Source organism: Citrus sinensis, chromosome 9 (assembly GCF_022201045.2).
Source record: "Citrus sinensis cultivar Valencia sweet orange chromosome 9, DVS_A1.0, whole genome shotgun sequence".
NCBI classification, from domain to species: Eukaryota; Viridiplantae; Streptophyta; class Magnoliopsida; order Sapindales; family Rutaceae; genus Citrus; species Citrus sinensis.
This window is the reverse complement of record NC_068564.1, coordinates 8057192-8077258: the sequence shown is the minus strand read 5'-3', so window position 1 is coordinate 8077258 and position 20067 is coordinate 8057192. Positions and strand designations below refer to the sequence as shown.

Genomic DNA, 20067 nt, shown 5'->3' with positions numbered 1-20067 from the left:
TCAGCTCCAACTATAAATAAGTTCAATCCAATTCAAACAAGAAGAATTCCAACGATCATCATTGAGCAAAATATTGAGAATACAACTTTCATTGAGCTTTACATCTTTGTATTCATCTCATTCATTCACACATTGAGCTTTCACTTGTGATCAAATACATTGTGTGAGAGAGATTCATTTGTAATCTTTTTTATAAAATCAAGTTAAAAGATTGTAAGTGTTGGGATACACTTGGGTTAAGAGATTGGGGATAAACACTTGGGTTAAGAGATTGGAAGTCAATTGTAAGCGTTTGAAGCCTTGGGAGGCTAGCTTAGTGAAATCCTCAAGCCCGGTGAGCTTGGAGGCATGGACGTAGGTGGGGATTGCCGAACCACGTAAAAATCATTGTGTTCGTTTTCTCTTCCCTTACTCTTTTAATATTGTGCATGATTGAATTTATTGTTTTCAATTTGATTAAGGCAATAGATTAAATTATTGTGTGATTTGCTTAGCTTAAATTTTAAAATCCCAATTCACCCCCCCTCTTGAGTTGGCTAGTTAAATTTTAAAATCCCAAATAACCACTTGTTATTTATTTAATTATGCAATATTTGATTTTATTTATCGTTTTGGTAGTTTTGTTTTATGTTGTCTACTTATATGCTTAATTTTAGGAAGATTGTCACTTTCCTCCCTACAGTAATCAACATATATCATTTTTCCCCCTTCTGTTTTTATAATGGCCAAAAACTCCCCTAATAGTATAAGTTTACAATATTACCCTTATTTTCAACTACTCTTTTATTTATATTTATTATAAATTAAATAAATCATATGAATAGAAACTAAATAAAAAATAAAGCATTAAAAATAAGAAATATATGTTTTGATATGAACAAAAAAATTAATAATAAAAATTTTTTATACTTATTTATTTTGTGAAAATTTTCTTATAATAAATATATAAAAAAAATTATTATAAGAAAACTTGAATGACAAATAAAAATTTATTATAAGATAAATAATAAAATATTTTACCTATTTGTGTTCATTTATTTTGTTTTCATTTGAAAAATTTGAGTGTTGGGGTTTTGTTCATGACCTATGGGTAAACCATACCCAACCCATAATAAAATAGTTTTCTATATAAAAATAATATCTAACCCATTTTCATGATTTATCCAACCCAAACCATTTAATTTGGTTTGAATTTGGATAAACCCATGAGTTGTGGGTTTATGCCCACCCCTAAGTCACCTTAAGCGCCTGCATAATTGCCCAATAATTTTTGCGCTTCAGTGATAAAAGCTAAGAAAAATCTTTATCTCTTCAATCTCAAGTGGCCGACCCATATGAGCGGAGGAGGAGCTAGCTTTCATTTTATTTCACTATATATAATTGGCTATTTTGCTAGCGGGCTTGGGCAAACTGCATATAAGACAAATAATATGTGGCCCAACACAATCCTAGGCCCAAACCAAAAAGTCCAAGCATTAATACATTATTAATACTGATACCAACATTAATAGTAGTAACAAATAACAATAATAATGATGTAATTAAAAAATAACAATAAAATAAGAGAATAAATCAATAATGGCAGCAATATAATTAAAATAGTACTGATAATAACTCAATTGTTTTTTGGGCATTACATAAATGTCACATTTTTTATATTTTTATCGATTTCAAGTTCTTCCCCTCCCCCCCCCCAAAAAAAAAGCACCCTACTAAAAATTCTCGGATTTTAATTTTAAACACCCAATGACAAGTGTAAACATTAAAATGCTTGAACAATGGATTTGCTTCTTCATTATTTCTATATATATATATATATATATATGGATTATAATATTACCAATATTAGAATTTTTTAAATTTGTTACCTAATTAGTCTCACACCTACTCCTGCACTAACTTCAAGGTTTTTTGTTGTCATCAATCAATCTTCTTAAATTTGTTTCAAAAAAATTATTTCCATGTTGTGCTTGACTGTTTAGTTGATAATACCACTGCAGATGATAGATCGACAATTGTTAACGGCTAAACAACTCGGAAAAATGCATCACTCCAAAATTATGTATTTTCAATGCTTGACATCAATTGTCTCTGTGTATCAGTAGATGAATAACTACTTCAGATAATCTCCATTTTAACTATTACTAGATTAAATTATTAATATGTAGTTCTAACTTACATGAATGGTTGTGAATTTTGTGTTAAGATTTTAAGCTGAAAAGATTTATTATTTCCTTTGTATCAGTTGGCCATGAATTCACTTTATACCCGATTACCCGAGTTTGAGTAAAAATTCTTTGGGGCAGATGTTAATATTTTCTGGGTAATGATTTTCATTTCCATCCAAACCTTATACATGTAAGTATCTTTTTGATTGCCCACTAAATCCCTGACCTTCGTTCTCCATCAAATTGCAAAAGGAGGAATTTGAAATATATTTAGAACGATTCACTTGTTTTCGGGAGTATATTTATCCACTTGTTATCATGATCATGGTTTCAATAGCAAGTTTGAAGATGTAATTGCATAGCGGGGTTTATATATGACTTAAATCTGGTTCATCAACAGTAAAGCTGTTCATTACTTGAATGTATTAACAGATTAGTTTGAGTATTGCTGCTAAAGATGCTCACCAAATTACAAGTTTTGGGAATAAAATAAGTTGCATTCTGAAATTGTATCCTAGGCATTTACGGTCGGTAGCTTTTTAGCATTTTCAAGTTAATCATTTGGAGGCGTAGCTTCATCGGATTTTCTGTAGACAAATGCCAAATGTAAAGGATAGTCAGATATATTATTTATGATGAAAATACATAGGAGGTGCCATGGAGGAAGAGGCGGCAGCAGTCTTTTCATTTAGTTTGGCAAGAAAAGTCTTGTGCAGATCATCAACTGCTGCATCCATTTGAAGAAGCTCCTGATGATTGATCTCATTAACTGGGGTTTCCCACCAATGTGGTTGAGTCTCTTTCCCCTTCCTATTCTGCTTCAAGATCTTCTCCCGTGCATTTTCCTCATCCAGCTGGCGCAGCAGCTCATTATGCTGCTGATTCAGCTCACTAATTCTCACCCGGCGGTGAGCCTCAACCAGCAAATGAGTGTTGTCATTCGGATGCTCCTGGTTCAACCCCAGGAAGCGGTTCGCAACGGCTTCTAGGGAGGGATGCCCGAATGAGAAAGGCTTCGCAGATGGTGAGAACACCACAATTCCAACCTCAGCTCCAGTGAGAGTGACAAGCTCACTGGCCTTCTTGTAGATACCTGATCTACGTTTTGAGAATGCTATCATTCTATCGTTCTCATTCTCTATCTTTTTCATTTCAATCTTTTGTCTCCCTCTGGTTTTCTTGGCTGCCATTTGGAAAATCAATGTGATGGGCTTATTTCTTTTTCTATGAACAATGATTTTTTTGGGCTTTGATATGATCGTTTTATGATGAATTTATAAGAGGAAAGACGCGTAAAATTAATTAGTTTAAGGTAAAGAATTTATTTGTTTTAAGTAACTAGGTCTTACCATATTTAATACAGGTGTATAAAGCTACTGAATGACTTACCATAAACTCTTGAAGAATTTAATTCATTAACAATTTTATAAAAAAAATATGGAATGGTAACAACTTAGAGTAAATACATAAATCCTTCACCTCCCTAATTATAAAGAAAATATGATGAGGTAACCAATGGCGGATCTAGAAAAATAATTTATCGGGGGCTAAATTAGATAATAATAAAATATAAAAAATTAAAATTTTGAATATGTAAAATATTTATAATTAATCTCTACGTATTTTTATATTTTAAAAATATTATGCAATAGACTCATTATTAATATTAATAAATTTATTGTTTCTTATATAAACAACCAAACTATCACTTATCCCATCCGATTCTAAAGATAATTTTTTATGAGTTTTATTACTGAAAATGTTTGCTCTACTATTATTATATAAATCGGAAAAATTAATCATATTTCTTAGAATAGAAAATATTTTGAGTAGTAGGCTATCATTATTTTTAATTAAAATATATATTTTTATATTTCTTAAAAGTCAAAATTTAAATTTTATGGGGTTTATATTTTATAATAACTATTTTAATAAATTTAATGGGGCTAATTAGAAAATTAAAATATTTTTTTCTTTTATTTTAAAATTTTTTTTTTTACCAGTGGGGGCTTGAGCCCCCACTAGTCATGTGTTGCATCCGCCTCTGGAGGTAACAACCTAGGTTTGTATAAGTGTTTTCAAAAAAGAAATTATTATCTTCTTAATTTATCAAAATTATAAATTTCGTCCTTTATCCCAAGTCAGAACCGCAAAAATTATTACGTACAATAAAACCTTGATAAATTACTTGTATTGGGACTATAAAAAATTTATTAATTAATAGTTGATGTTTTTTAAAAGCTAAATCAATAAATAAATAAATAAGTATTTAACCTTGACAAATTAATAGTTGATGCTTCTAAAAAATAAATAAATAAACAAGTATTTAACGGTTTAAAGGATATATTATATATATGTGAAAAAAAAAACAAAGTAACGTTTATAATCAATACTAAGAAATGGAAAATAAATGTATCATTCAAATTTATGCATTTTCACGTATTTGTTCTTCGATCAGATTGAGAGCTCTTCATTTCCGACATAAAATCAAATGTTACATCAAGTTTCAAGTCAATAATTCGAGGCCTTTCTTAAGATTTGATGCACAACCCCAAATCAAGAGCTCTCTCGCAAACTTTTAAGGCCCCTTGTGAATTCTTCATCCGAAAACGCCACCTGAAGTTGCCTCTTTTGTTCTCGAGATTGATTATTTTTCTCAGCTGGCGGTAAGACCCAATAAGTGGACGAGGGTTGTCATTTGATTGCTGCTTCAACCCAGGAAACCGTTTGCAACAGCTTCAATGGAGGATGACCAACTGAGAAAGGCCTGCTAGTGAGATCACCACAATCCAATCTCAGTGCCAGTGAGAGTAACAAGCTCACCTCATTTTCAATCCTCCTCATCTCAATCTCTTGAAGAAGCTACAGATTAATTAAGATGAAGAAGATTGAAAATAAGGATGATAGAATGATCACACTCTCTAAACGTAGATCCGGGATCTACAAGAAGGCCAGTGAGCTTGTCACTCTAACTAGCACTGAGATTGGCATTGTGGTGTCCTCACTATCTGGTAAGCCTTACTCCTTTGGTCACCCCTCCATTGAAGCTGTTGTAAACCGCATCCTGGGATTGACCCAGCCACCAAATGATAACAGTCACCCCCTTGCTAAGGCTCAATGCCAATTACTCTCTGTTCAATAAAACCCAAAAAAAAAAAAAAAGATTTTTCTCTTTTATTTTTACTCCTAGTAATGTTAATTTAAGGCTTGGACAAGGCTCAAGAAAAATGTCAAGACATTTATAGGGAACAGCACGTAAAATACACCCATGCACTTGAGTGTGTGCATGGGTGTATCATACATAAATGTAAACTTAGTTGTGCTCTTTAAAAAATATACAAACTCAAGCCTCTCTAGATTGCTTATTCAAGCATGTTACAGGTAAATGAGTTCAAATTTACCTAAGTATTTAAAAACCAGAGAACAACCACATTAATTATAAAAAATCTGACGATATCTAGCCAATTTTACCTAATAAATAAGTAAAGATAACAATTGCCCTTACAATCCTTAACAAATAGTTTTTAAGAAGTTTTATTTAGTTGGCCACCCAAGTTTGAATTTTTTGCGAGATACAGTAAAACCTCTATAAATTAATAATTTTGGAACCGCACAATACCTATTAATTTAAAGAGATATTAATTAATAGATAAATTAATAATTAATTAATAATTTAGAGTGTATATACAATCCAATGAACATACATTTTATTCAATTAAAAATTCATTGTGTTTTACCAATATAATCAATTAAGAATGAATTAATCCACTAAATGTGAGTTAAATTAACCAAAAAAATAAAAAAATAAACAATCTTGCAATTTTAGAATTCAATCATAGAACTTCTAGAAGTATTAAGGAAAATTAGAGGTGAAATCAAACTATATTTAAACTTCAAGAAAAAACAAGTGGCAATAGGATCATAGTTTGTTACAAAATATTTTTAATTTTAGTAAATTATTGATTTGTAGGTAAATATAATATTATCGCTGATGGGTAGTGGCTGAAAGGAATTATAATCAATACCATCAAATGTAAAATTTCGAACACTAGTAGAAAGAAAATGACCTTCAATGATGTGTAAATAGTGTCAGTAATATCTTTTACTGACACTGAGCTTTAATACCAAAAAATTTGTATTCAACAAATACTAACACTATAATTTAGTGTTAGTGATTTTGGTGTCAGTGAATTCAATTAATATGCTATTAGACAAATACTAATACAACATACTCACAAGAATAATCATACTATGGAATTTTTTAAAAAAATCTATTACAATAGCACCATCAAAAGACTAACACCGTAGTATCAATGTTTATTTGAAAAAATTAAAAAATAAAAGAAATAAAAATTTTGAAAATTTGAAAATGCAATTTAATAGAAATATATGTCCATTGAATGAAAATAATGGCAAATTATTACATTGTTCACACAAATAGTTCTATCAAATTCAACATCCACTAGAACCAAAAATTAAAGGACCAAGATACATACTATGTGGTAAAAAAATATACTAAAAGTACATAAACTAATGATCCATTACACAAAATAAATAGCTCATGAAACCATAAAACTGATATGCTAAAAGTAAATCACCAGCACCTAGCAACATCCAACACATCACCAGTAATGACAGCCAGCGACATCTAACAGACACAAAACATCCGCCATCACGAGTAAATCTATCGAACAAAACCAATCAATTTTACAAATACAGTAGATACTTAAAAATGATAAAGGAAATGTTCACTTAAAACTAACTACAAAAAATTAGAAAGCACGACATTATAAACTTTACATTATTTAAAACTGATTACATCCCCTAAAATGTCTTGCATACTGTTCATACGATATAAATAAATAAACACTCAATAACAAGTTTCTGGTGAAGAAACCAACTCAAGCTTAAATTTATGAAATATTGCTTTATTAAGAGTGGACACTAAAGTGCAATAGAAAAAAAAATTTTGAATGAGTAGTTTATGTATCAAAGCTATTTAAAGCTTGACCAATTATTTTTAAAAAATATTATTATAGCATTAGTACTAATAGTACTAAATAAAAGTCTTTCATACATTGACTATGCAAATGGACAAAGTGTCACACAAATGTATTTGCTGGTCGTACGTGATCCTAGTCCAAAGTCTAATTTATTTACTTCGCGGCAGTTACAACAATAGGCTTAACCTTATAAACCAACAACCATAACCTAACATCAAAATTGAACTCCCATCAACATCATCATATACATATAAAATTATAGGCTCCATTCTATTCAAGGAACTAGTTCCTATAACCTTTCTCCTTTTTTAACTAGTTGAAACTTACTGACTAGCCCTCAATGTCATAGAAATGCGTACCTTAAGCACATTCATAATTACCCAATAATTTTTGTACTTCAATGATAAAAGCAAAGAAAAATCTTTGCCCGTCTCTCGTCAATCTCAAATGGCCAACCAATATGAGCGGAGGAGCCAGCTCTCGTTTTCGTTCACCGATTATAATCAGCTTTTTTGCTGGCAAACTTGGGTAAACTACACATAAAACGAATAAAACTTGGCCCAATAATAATCCTGGGCCCAACCCAAAACGTTCAGGCACTAATACATTATTAATATTAATATTAATACTAGTAACGAATAACAATAAAAATACTAATGACGTAAAAAATATTAATCATATTAGAAAATAAATCAATAATCACAACAATATAATCAAATAATACTAATAATTACTCAGTTGTTTTTTGGGTATTGCATCAATGATACATTTTTTAAATTTTAATGGATTTTATGTTCTTTCCAAAAAAGAAAGGACCCAACTAAAAAATGCCCGGATATTAATTTTAAACGCCTAATGACAAGCAGGGACGCAGGCAGGATTTTGATCGAGCTGGGGCACATTTAAAATCAAACATGACTAGAATGCGCGACTACGCGTGTGGTAAGTTCTCATTTGGAAAATGGTGTTGTGGGCCCCACAAGCTCCAAATGGGAGCTTGCCATATGCACAATCGTGCTTATAGAGTGTGTCTGCATGCATCTAATTAAGACCCTATTTAAAGTATAATACATTTCTAAAAATTTAGATAGCAATATAAAACTTTACTAACTATAATATTATTGATAATAAATTTACTTATTATGATTGTTCTCGTTAAAAACTCCTCAATGGAATTTTATGAGTTGAAAATAATGTCTAATAGTTTAATTATCAATATAAGAAAAAATATATTTTTCAATATACAAGATTAGGTTATTACTTAATTTGCTTTTAAAATCTTTTAATAATAACAAAAATATTCATATATTGCAACACACAGAGCAAACATGAATGCATGATAAAATTATAGATTTTAAAACTAGACAAAAGATTAATCATAAAATTAAAAATTAGAATTAGGTAGACTTACAATTTATGGGCCACTGTTAAAAGACCAAACAATTGATTTTGCTCGAATAGAAAATAAAAAAATTAAAGACTAGTCCATTGACAAGTGCAAACATTTAAATGCTTGAATAATGAGTTTTGCTACTTAATTACTTCTACACACACGTATAGCATTTAAATGGATTTTGCTCCTTAATTACTTCTACACACACACGTATATGGATTATTATGTTGCAAATATTGGAATTTTAAACATTTGTTACGTAATTAGTCTCACGTCTACTCGTTTACGTACTAAAACTTCAAGGCTTTTTGTTGTCATCAATAATCTTTCTTATATTTATTTCAAATAATATTGTTTCCATGCTGCGCTGGACTGTTTCGTTGATAATACCACTGTAGATGATAGATCGACAATCGTTTATGTGGCTAAACAACTCGTAAAAATGCATCACCCCAAAATCATGCTTTTTCAATGTATGACATCAATTGTCTCTTGTGTATCAGTAGATGAGCAACTATACCATAATTGCTCTTGTAGATAATCTGCATTTTAGCTATTACTGAAATGACCCGCCCGGAATTTTCAGGACGAGTCTATCTAATCTCGCCTAATCGAATTAATAATAATTATGATATTTAAGAATTCTATCAAAAATTCGACAGAATCTCTCCTATAAATAAAACATCCCCAAACCCACAATTTACAAAACAATACTCCCAAAATAATTCAATATTCATCCACCCTTCATAACCAACTTCTCAAGTCAACATACCAAATATCATCCAAATCATCTAATATTAAAATTTAATAGTTATCCTTAATTACAAAATATAACAAATAAATACAATTCGCTATATCTCAAATATCAAAATATTAAATCTACGACTCCTAGCACCATTACGTGGCCACAATTTCAAATTTAACTATCGTTGCTAGGTCGACTGATGTACTTGCAAATCTCCTATGGGGGGAAAATATAATAAAAACAGGATGAGTATAAAAACTCAGTGAGCTCAGTGAGTGGATAGTAGTTTTTGAAAAATAAATTTATTTACAATGGTTTAATCTTTCTCAAATCAATTTCATCAAAATATCATAAGAACTTATATGAACATATTCAATTCAAATCAGTCACTGAAATAACTATATTACATAAATTTGCATAAAATCAATGAAATCATAATACTTATAATATCAAATACTGAATACCAAAAACTATCATCAAACAAGTACCTAGAGGAATGATCTCATCATATCCAGACCTCGATGGACGGGCAATCAGGGAACCATCATGCCCCAGAGCTACAATGGATAGATGGGGAAATCTCATCTCATATCTCATGTATCTCAACATCTGTATATCTGTAATCATCATACTACATGCATAAGCCCTCAAAAGGCAAAAGTGCCCAAACACACGGCCCAAAGTCTCTATGTATGTTCAGACGGTCCCCAAAGGCCTCTATTTCATCTCATTTGTATCTCTATATTCATCTCGTATTATCTGTATCTCTGTATCTGGAGGGAAAGGATATTGTCCAATGATTTTCCAAACAACTTTTTTATACACATGTTCAAAAACATATAATCACATCTGAAATCTCATTTTCTTTTTATTTAACATATCTCAAATCCATTGAATTCTAATACCATGCATTTACTTAAAAACGACAATAAAATCATTAATCAAACTCATTCTTGATAACAATAACTATTAGCACGTAAATAAAAATCAATTTTCTAAAAAATTATTAAATCGAAGCATAAAAAACTTATTATCAAAACATGTTGTACTGTATGGTAAAATAAGAATATACTATGAAAATAGATTTTGTATATTCCACTCACAATGACGAAGTCCGGACTTGGTATCAACAACGTCCACAGGTTAATTCTCGTTCGCGGATCCTCCTAATCAAGGAAACGACACAATCATTCTTCGTAGATTTGAAATACAACTAATTTTACATAATAATTTTCAAACGAATATCTATCCACAATAAACTATTCCCGCATGCACAAAATTACCAAAATACCCCTACATGTCAAAATTACCAAAATGCCCCCAACATCATTATTTTACCAAATTATCCTCAGAATCTTCAATTACTAAATTGTTCTCAATTCAGATCACGAAATTACCACAATGTCAGAAATTATGAAATTACCCTCAGAACGTAAAATTACCAAAATGTCCTTAATGACTTAAATTACCGAATTACCCTCGAAATCTCAAATTACCTCACTGCCCTAACCTAAAATTACCAAATTATCCACTGATTCCATAAATTACAAATCCACCCTAAAGTTTTATGAATTTATCGAATTGCCCCTGCCGGTCAACGGAGACCGGACTTCAGTCAACGACGACGGGAAGCTTAGGTCTGATAGTTCAGACCTCGGTGAGTCCATTGGTGTCGCCGGTGACCTTACACGCGCGGTGATGGCGGCGGATCGTGCTCCCAAAGCAGCTAGCTTTCCAAGTGGCCGATCGTCGACAATCCGGCCGTTTCAGGTGACAAAGTTGGTCGGAAAATGATGCTGGTGACGTCAGGAGTAGAACCCAGCTGGAGGTGTGCCCAAACTCCGGCGAAATCGACGGCGATAGCGATGGGTTTTTGGCCGTGAATTTTCGAGCTTCAAACGGTGGCGTTCCAGTCGTTTTACGGCAACTAGGACGGTTGGGTTATGACGGCCGGGTTCCAAGCTTCAGATCGGTACTAAGCTCGACCGGTGAGGTGGCCGGAATCATGGGATCCGTCCAGGTCAAGGTCGCGGGTCGGGTCGGGTCGGGTCGGATTAACAGGTCAAACCGCATCAATTCTCTTTCTCTCTCTCTCTCTCACGTGCCCCTCTCTCTTTCCTTTTTTAGAAACCAGCTTCCCACTTTCCATTTATAGAAACTGGCTTTTTTTTTTTTTTATTTGCACTTAAGCTTAATACAAATTAAGCTAATACTGGACCCGCGACGAAAATAAAATCTGACTACCCGAATTTTTTAATCGCACTCAATTTATCTTGATTTAATGTTGTGATAATATTAAAATTAATATCGAAGAGAAAAAATTAAATCATACACTTAATTAGGAAAAATCAAAGTGCATATATTACAATTACTAGATTAAATTATTCTTTTGTCGTTTTACATGAATGGTTGTCAATTTTGTATTAATATTTTAAGTTGAAAAAATTTATTGTTTCCTATGTATCACAAACAATCATGTGAAACCAAAAGCTCCGAGGGCGCAGTTCAATCGGCCATGATTTCACTTTATACCTGATTACCCGAGTTTGAGAAAAAGTTCTTTGGGGCAGGGGTTAACGTTTAGTGGACAAGGATTTTCATTGCCATCCAAACCTTATAAATATATGTATCTTTTTGATTGCCCTCTAAATCCCTTACCTTCATTCTTCATCAAATTCCAAATGTAGGAATTTCAAATATATTTAGAGCGATTCACTTGTTTTCGGGAGTATATTTATCCACTTGTTATCATGATCATGGTTTAAATAGCTAGTTCGATGATGTAATTGCATGGTGAGTTTTATATATGACTCAAATCTGGTTCATCAACAGTGAAGCAGTCCATTACTTGATTATATTAACAGATTAGTTTGAGTTTTGCTGGTAAAGATGTTCACCAAATTATGTCCAAGTTTTGGGAATAAATGAGTTGTATTCTGAAATTGTATCCTAGCCATTTACGGTCGGTAGCTTTTTAGTATTTTCAAGTTAATCATTTGGACCTGTAGCTTCTTCAGATTTTCTGTAGACAAATGCCAAATTTAAAGAATAGTCAGATATATTATTTATGATGAAAATACATAGGAGGTGCCATGGAGGAAGAGGTGGCAGCAGGCTTTCATATAGTTTGGCTAGAAAAGTTTTGTGCAGATCAACTGCTGCATCCATTTGAAGCGGCTTCTGATGCTTGAGCTCATCAACTGGGGTTTCCCACCAATGAGGCTGAGTCTCTTTCCCCTTCCTATTTTGGTTCAGGATCTTCTCCCGTGCATTTTCCTCATCCAGCCAGCACAGCAGCTCATTATGCTGCTGATTCAGTTCACTAATTCTCACCTAGCGGTGAGCTCAACCAGCAGATGAGTGTTGTCATTCGGATGCTCCTGGTTCGCAACGGCTTCTAGGGAAGGATGCCCGAATGAGAAAGGCTTCCCAGATGGTGAGAACACCACAATTCCTATCTCAGCTCCAGTGAGAGTGACAAGCTCACTGGCCTTCTTGTGGATGCCTGATCTACGTTTTGAGAATGTTATCATTCTATCGTCCTCATTCTCTATCTTCTTTATTTCAATCTTTTGTCTCCCTCTGGTTTTCTGGTTGATATGAGCGTTTGTGATGAGTCTAAGGTTAGGAATTTATCTGTTTTAAGTAATTAACTCTTACCATATTTAATATACGGGTGGAAAGTTACTAAATGAATTACCCTAAACTTTGAAGAATTTAATTCATTAACAATTATAAAGAAAATATGGTAAGGTAATAACTTAGGGTTGTATAATGGTTTTCAAAAAAAATATAACCCTTTGGCCCAAGTTAAAACCGCGAAAAATTATTATATACAATAGAACCTCAATAAATTTTGAGACTATAAAAAATCTATTAATTAATAGCTGATGTTTCTTAAAAACTAAATAAATAAATAAGTATTTAACCTCAACAAATCAATAAATGATGCATCCAAAAAATAAATAAATGAACAAGTATTTATCGGTTCAAAGGACATATTACATATGTGTGAAAATACTGATTTTCAGATGCTTTTGTTTTAGGGAAAAAATCGAAGTAACATTTATAATCAATACTAAGAAAAGGAATGTAGTGGGGGAGAATCATTTTAATTTAACTCGAGCTTATGCCTGTATGAGTAGCGGTAACTGAAGCAAGGAACCTCCACCGCCACTGGAGGAGGACCGTTCAACGAAAAAGGAAAGATTTAGAAACCAAGGGAATGAAGATGAGAATCCATCTTCGTTATCTTTTGAAGAGAAATTAATGGAAGACCATAATGAACTTGATGAGCAGTTTTTGGGGAGAGAAGAAGATTTGGAATTTGATACCGAAGATGTAACTATTAGTGAAAAGGGAAGCATCCCATCCATTTCTTTCTCAAAAACGATCCATGCACAACTGGTGAAACCATGGATGAATGCGGTAGTGGTCAAGCTTCTTGGAAGAACTATTGGTTATAGGGCACTTTGTATAGGTTGAATGATCTCTGGAAAATGTCACAAGGATTCTCTGTTATTGACTTCGAAAATGATTTCTTCCTGGTTAGGTTCAAAACTGAAGGAGACGCCCATTATGCTCTAACACAAGGTCCTTGGACCATTCTCGGTCATTATCTCACTGTGCAACAATGGAACCCTCACTTCGACAGCTCCAATGATAATATTGACAACATTGTTGCTCGGATTCGATTACTGGGAATGCCTCTACACTGTTATCATAAAAAGGTTCTTCGCATGATTGGGAACGTCGTTGGAAAAGTGATTCGAATCGATTACAACACTGAGTCATTAACAAGAGGGAAGTTTGCGCGTATTGCAGTTGAGGTTTCACTTAATAAACCTCTTTGTTCACAGTTTTTTCTAGATGGCAAAATGCAGAAAGTGGAGTATGAAAATTTGCCGGTTATATGTTTTAATTGTGGGATCTATGGTGATAATAATGAAAATTGTCCTCAGCTCAAGACAATAAAAGGAGCAACAAAAAATTCAGAGAACAATGGAGTTGGGAACATAACTAACAGTGGTGGTGATTGATACGCCGCGGAGGTCGTCAAGGATTCCAAAGCCTAGCAACAAGTATGCTGGGTACGTTTGAATTATACATGGATGCTTGGAAGTCGAACAGTCACATGGCTCAAGACTCATGCATACGTTACATGCAACATGCAGCACGTTGGAAGAATGGTCGTTGGAGCAGTCTACAGGGATCATGGGTTGATTCCGTCAATATGGGATCACTTGCTGATTTAATGGAGATTTATTATTTGGTTTAATTCATATTCGGTTGTTTTGTTAAGCTAAAAGAATAAGTCAAGTTGTTAGCTTAGTACCTGCCTACAATCTCGAGTGATAGTTAGATTGTTTGGCTAAGTTGTTTCAAGTATAAATAAGCTCCAACAGACTTGAATAAAGGCATTGACTATTATCCAAAAAATCAAATATCTTGTGGTCTTATTTCTCACCCTAAGTAGAAATATATTCAATCACTTACGCTTTGACTGGGACCGCTATCAGTGGTATCAGAGCGAGGTTACTATGTCAACCAACAAGGAACGCATAGAGCGTGTGGAAGTTGAGATCGGAAGCTTGCAAGATGGAATGAAGCATATGGAACTAGGGCTTACTGACAGATTGCACTGCCTAGAAGAAACAATGAGCAAACTGGTAGATTCACTTTCAACTTCAAAAGGGATGCCAAGTCATAACAATTCTGATCACGCTGGATCCTCACAGCCTAGCCGTGGAGATAGTGAAGGGAGCCGCCATCAGCTAGCATCAAGACTTACCAAACTGGAGTGTCCACGATATTCCGGCGACGACCCAATGGAGTGGTATAATAGGATCATGCAATTTTTCGAGTATCAGGAAGCAACCAACGAACAGAAAGTCTCCTTAGCTTCTTTTCACCTAGAAGGAGGGGCCAACCAATGGTGGCAGTGGATGCGACGAACTTATCAAGAAGAGGAAAAGACAGTAACATGGGAAATTTTTGTAGAGGAGCTTTGTGCACGGTTTGGCCCTACTGAGTGCAAAGATTATGATGAGGCGTTGTCCAGGGTTAAGCAGACAAGGTCACTACGTGATTATCAGAGGGAATTCGAAAGGCTTGGGAACCGGGTACGAGGATGGACGCAAAAGGCCTTGGTCGGGACCTTTATGGGAGGATTGAATCCGAAAATTTCAAAAGAAATTCGGATGTTTTGGTCCAAAACTTTAAAAGAAGCTATAAACCTCGCACGTATGAAGGATGATCAATTGACGCGACAAAGGAAGTTGCTGCGACCACAGTACCTCAACAGTACACCACCAGCACCAACAAACAATACCCATGCCCAACCAACGAGACCCATCAAACGGCCGACTTGGGACGAAATGCAGCGGCGTCGAGCAATGGGACTTTGCTTAAATTGCAACGATCGATTTACAACAGGTCATAAGTGCACCCAACCTCGGCTATTGCTCCTTGAAAGTGACACAACGAATGATGAAACTACATATGAGGGAATTCCTGAAGTCTTATGCACAGAACCTGACACTAGAGAGCCAACCGATCCAAAAATCATTTTCTATGCCCTCACTGGATGGGCAGCCCCAAGAATCATGCGGGTCACGGCAAAGGTAGGACCATATGAGATTATGGTTCTGATCGATAGTGGTTCAACTCCCAATTTCATCAGCTCGCGAATGGCCAACATGTCACGGCTGCCAATCATTCCCACAGCAGGATTTTCGGTGCGCGTGGCAAATGGAGAAACGCTATCATGCAAGGGAAAATTCGAACAGGTTCAGGTATTATTACAAGAAGTTCCATTCACTTTGACTCTTTATTCACTTCCAATTACAGGGCTGGATATGGTGCTGGGAGTCCAGTGGCTTGAGATGCTAGACTCAGTGGTTTGCAACTGGAAACAACTTACCATGGATTTCACTTGGGAGAACAAAAGTTGCCGGTTACAAGGCATCGGGCCTCAATCAATCCAAACGGCATCCTTGACCAAAATTACCAAAGAGCTGAGACAAGGGCAATCCGGTTTTGCCATTTGTTTCCATGTGAATATAGAAGACTCTCTCAACACAACAACTCCAAATATGCAAGACTTGTTAAAGGAATACAACACTTTATTTCAAGAGCCAACAAAACTACCACCTAGACGAGAAATCGACCATAACATCACATTGATAGAGGGAACTGAGCCAGTCAACGTACGGCCATACCGCTACGCCTATTTCCAGAAAGCCGAAATTGAAAAACAAGTCCAGGAGATGCTGAATTCGGGACTCATTTGGCCTAGTACCAGTGCTTTTTCATCACCAGTACTACTTGTAAAAAAAAAGATGAAAGTTGGCGATTTTACACCGACTATCGGTCTCTCAATAACGCCACTGTTAAAGACTGATTTCCAATCCCTACAGTCGATGACATGTTGGACGAGTTACATGGAGCAGCGTACTTCACTAAACTGGACTTAAGGGCCGGATACCATCAGGTACGTGTAAACCCAGCCGACATACACAAAACAGCTTTCCGCACACACAATGGACATTACGAATACTTAGTAATGCCGATTGGCTTATGCAACGCACCATCGACATTCCAGGCCATCATGAACTCTATCTTCTATCCCTATCTTAGGAAATTTGTCCTTGTTTTCTTTAACGATATACTAATATACAGCCCCTCTTGGCGTAGCCACCTTACTCATGTTAAGCAGGCAATGAAGGTTCTTAAAGAGCATCAATTTTTCCTTAAAACAAGCAAGTGCACTTTTGGCCAACAAGAACTCGAGTACCTCGGCCACATAATTACCAGCCACGGGGTAAAAGTAGATGAGACAAAAATTACGGCCATGGTCTCCTGGCCTCAACCAAAGAACATCTCAGAGCTACGGGGATTCATTGGCCTTACGGGTTACTACAAAAAGTTCGTCCAAGGATATGGAGTTTTAGCTCGACCACTCACAAATCTTCTAAAAAAAGGGCAGTTTGAATGAACTGCAGAAGCGGACAAAGCTTTTATCAATTTAAAAAAGGCAATGACAAGTACACCTACATTAGCCATGCCTAATTTTAATTAAACTTTTGTTATTGTGACAGACGCATCCGGTGACGGCATTGGTGCAATACTCCAGCAACAAGGGCAGCCCATCGCTTTTATGAGTCATGCCTTGGGAGTCACAAACAAATCTTGGTCCATATATGCAAAAGAGATGTTTGCGATTATAGAAGCTATCCGTGTGTGGCGACCTTATCTGCTGGGACGAAAGTTTATCATCCAAACCGATCAACGCAGCCTTAAGTACCTTTTGGAGCAGAAAATTACGACACCCGAACAGCAACAATAGCTGGCCAAATTGATGGGGTTTGAATATGAAATCCAATATAGACCCGGCCGTGAGAATGTTGCCGCCGACGCCCTTTCACAACAACCTCATAATTCTACTCTTAACAGTTTATTTGTGGCGCAGGTATCTATTTGGAACGAAAAAAAAAATGTCTGCCTAAGATGATGATTATATGCAGCAAATTACACATCAGGCCCTGACTCAACCCACTGGCCCTTATTTCATAGGTAACGGGCTGATTTTCTTCAAGGGCCGAGTTGTAGTTCCTCTTCTACTCCGTCAATCATTACTTTTTGAAGCCCATGACACTAGGATGGGAGGTCATTCAGGAGTTCTACGTACTTACAAATGTTTGAAACAACAATTCTATTGGCCTTCAATGTTTCAAACGGTTCATGACTATGTGGGTAAATGCGAGATTTGTCAAAAAACGAAAGCATCAACTCTTAAGCCTGTCGGTCTCCTCCAGCCCTTGCCAATTCCTTGCCAATTGTGGGATGATATCACGCTCGACTTCGTTGAAGGGCTGCCAAACTCACACAGTAAAAATTCTATTCTAGTGGTGGTGGATCGGCTCAGCAAGAGTGCACACTTTATGGCCTTGACTCACCCATTCACAGCAAAAATGGTGGCTGAGAAGTTTATTGATGGAGTGGTAAAATTACATGGCATGCCGAAATCAATAATCAGTGACCGAGACCCTATTTTTATTAGCAAGTTTTGGAAGGAGTTTTTTCATATGTCAGGTACACAACTCATCTCATCCGCAAACCGACGGTCAGACGGAAGTTATTAATAGATGTCTTGAACAATACCTGCGAAGCTTTGTTCACCAATGGCCGAAGTAATGAAACTCTTACCTACCTTGGGCAGAATACTGGTACAACACAACGTACCATGAGTCCACAGGTATGACTTCTTTTTTGGCTTTGTATGGGTGACATCCACTGGTAGTACCAATGTATCATGTGGGATCTTCTCCAGTGCACGAGGTAGATTAAGCTTTGTTGTCTAAGGATGAGTTGCTGCGACAACTAAAACAAAATTTGGAAATGGCAACCAATCGCGTAAAACAATTTGCGGATAAAAAAAGGCGCGACGTGGAGTTTAAGGAGGGTGACATGGTATTCCTAAGACTTCCACCGTATAGGCAGATTACTGTATTCCGTCGTGCTCATCAGAAGTTGGCCAGCAAATACTTTGGGCCATATCCAATTATACGAAGAGTGGGTCAAGTGGCTTATGAGCTTAAACTATCGACGGGATCTCGAGTGCATCCAGTATTCCATGTGTCCTTGCTAAAAAAATATGTTGGTGTGATGCCTCAATTCAGCGCAGATCTTCCATATGTCGATGACGATGGAGTACTCATTTTCGAACCGGACAGAATTATTGATGTTCGTTGGCTTAAAAGAGGTGACAAGTTGGTGGAACAAAGTTTTGTCCGTTGGAAACGCCGTCCACATGAGGACGCAACATGGGAAGATTTAGAGTTCCTAGTAAAGCAATTCCCTCACCTGACCCTTGAGGACAAGGGTCCTCTTCGTGGAGGCGGTATTGATACGCCACAGAGGTCATCAAGGATTCCAAAGCCTAGCAACAAGTATGCTGGGTACGTTTGAATTATGCATGGATGCTTAGAAGTCGAACGGTCACATGGCTCAAGACTCATGCATACGTTACATGCAACATGCAGCATGTTGGAAGAATGGTCGTTGGAGCAGTCTACAGGGATCATGGGTTGATTCGGTCAATATGGGATCACTTGCTGATTTAATGGAGATTTATTATTTGGTTTAATTCATATTCGGTTGTTTTGTTAAGCTAAAAGAATAAGTCAAGTTGTTAGCTTAGTACCTGCCTACAATCTCGAGTGATAGTTAGATTGTTTGGCTAAGTTGTTTCAAGTATAAATAAGCTTCAACAGACTTGAATAAAGGCATTGACTATTATCCAAAAAATCAAATATCTTGTGGTCTTATTTCTCACCCTAAGTAGAAATATATTCAATCACTTACGCTTTGACTGGGACCGCTATCAGTGATAAACTGCGGTCCTCTACAGTCATCCCAGCAAACCCTTCTTTTGGACCCTGGATGATTGTCAGTCGAAAAGGAAGGGGAAAGTCAACAATGGTGGTGTTTTCAGGGGGATCACGTTTTGAGGTGCTCGAAAATGAGGATAATGAGGATAGAGGTTTTCCTTCCCTTCATGACAAAAATGGGCACAGTACCGAAAAAGATCAGTCGGCTATTCAGTTTAAATTCATATATAAAAAGAATCCTAAGAATCCTACTATCATAAATAGCCATGCAAATGTCAACTCTCCAACTATGCAAACTCCAAGTGACACAACCGCCAAATACTCATTTTTGAATGTAAACCCTATTAGTGAAAAGTCCACACCAATT

General features: G+C 35.5%; 2 protein-coding genes and 1 pseudogene across 2 annotated transcripts; 1 reads left to right on the top strand and 2 right to left on the bottom strand.

Annotated features, from left to right (window-relative positions):
- Nucleotides 1-2721: 2721 nt before the first annotated feature.
- LOC127899825 (agamous-like MADS-box protein AGL61) lies at nt 2722-3358 on the bottom strand. Its single transcript, XM_052433956.1, has 2 exons — nt 2814-3358; nt 2722-2755 (listed from the first exon to the last, which is right to left on the bottom strand). Exons 1-2 carry the CDS (start codon nt 3356-3358, stop codon nt 2722-2724), a joined length of 579 nt encoding a protein of 192 aa, XP_052289916.1.
- Nucleotides 3359-12297: 8939 nt separating this feature from the next.
- LOC127899824 (agamous-like MADS-box protein AGL61) lies at nt 12298-13685 on the bottom strand (annotated as a pseudogene).
- Nucleotides 13686-14849: 1164 nt separating this feature from the next.
- Nucleotides 14850-17656, top strand: LOC127899823 (uncharacterized). The gene is made up of 4 exons (XM_052433955.1): nt 14850-16611; nt 16728-16801; nt 17027-17222; nt 17409-17656. The coding sequence occupies exons 1-4, from the start codon at nt 14850-14852 to the stop codon at nt 17654-17656; spliced, it is 2280 nt and encodes a 759-aa protein (XP_052289915.1).
- The last annotated feature ends 2411 nt before the right edge of the window (nt 17657-20067 follow it).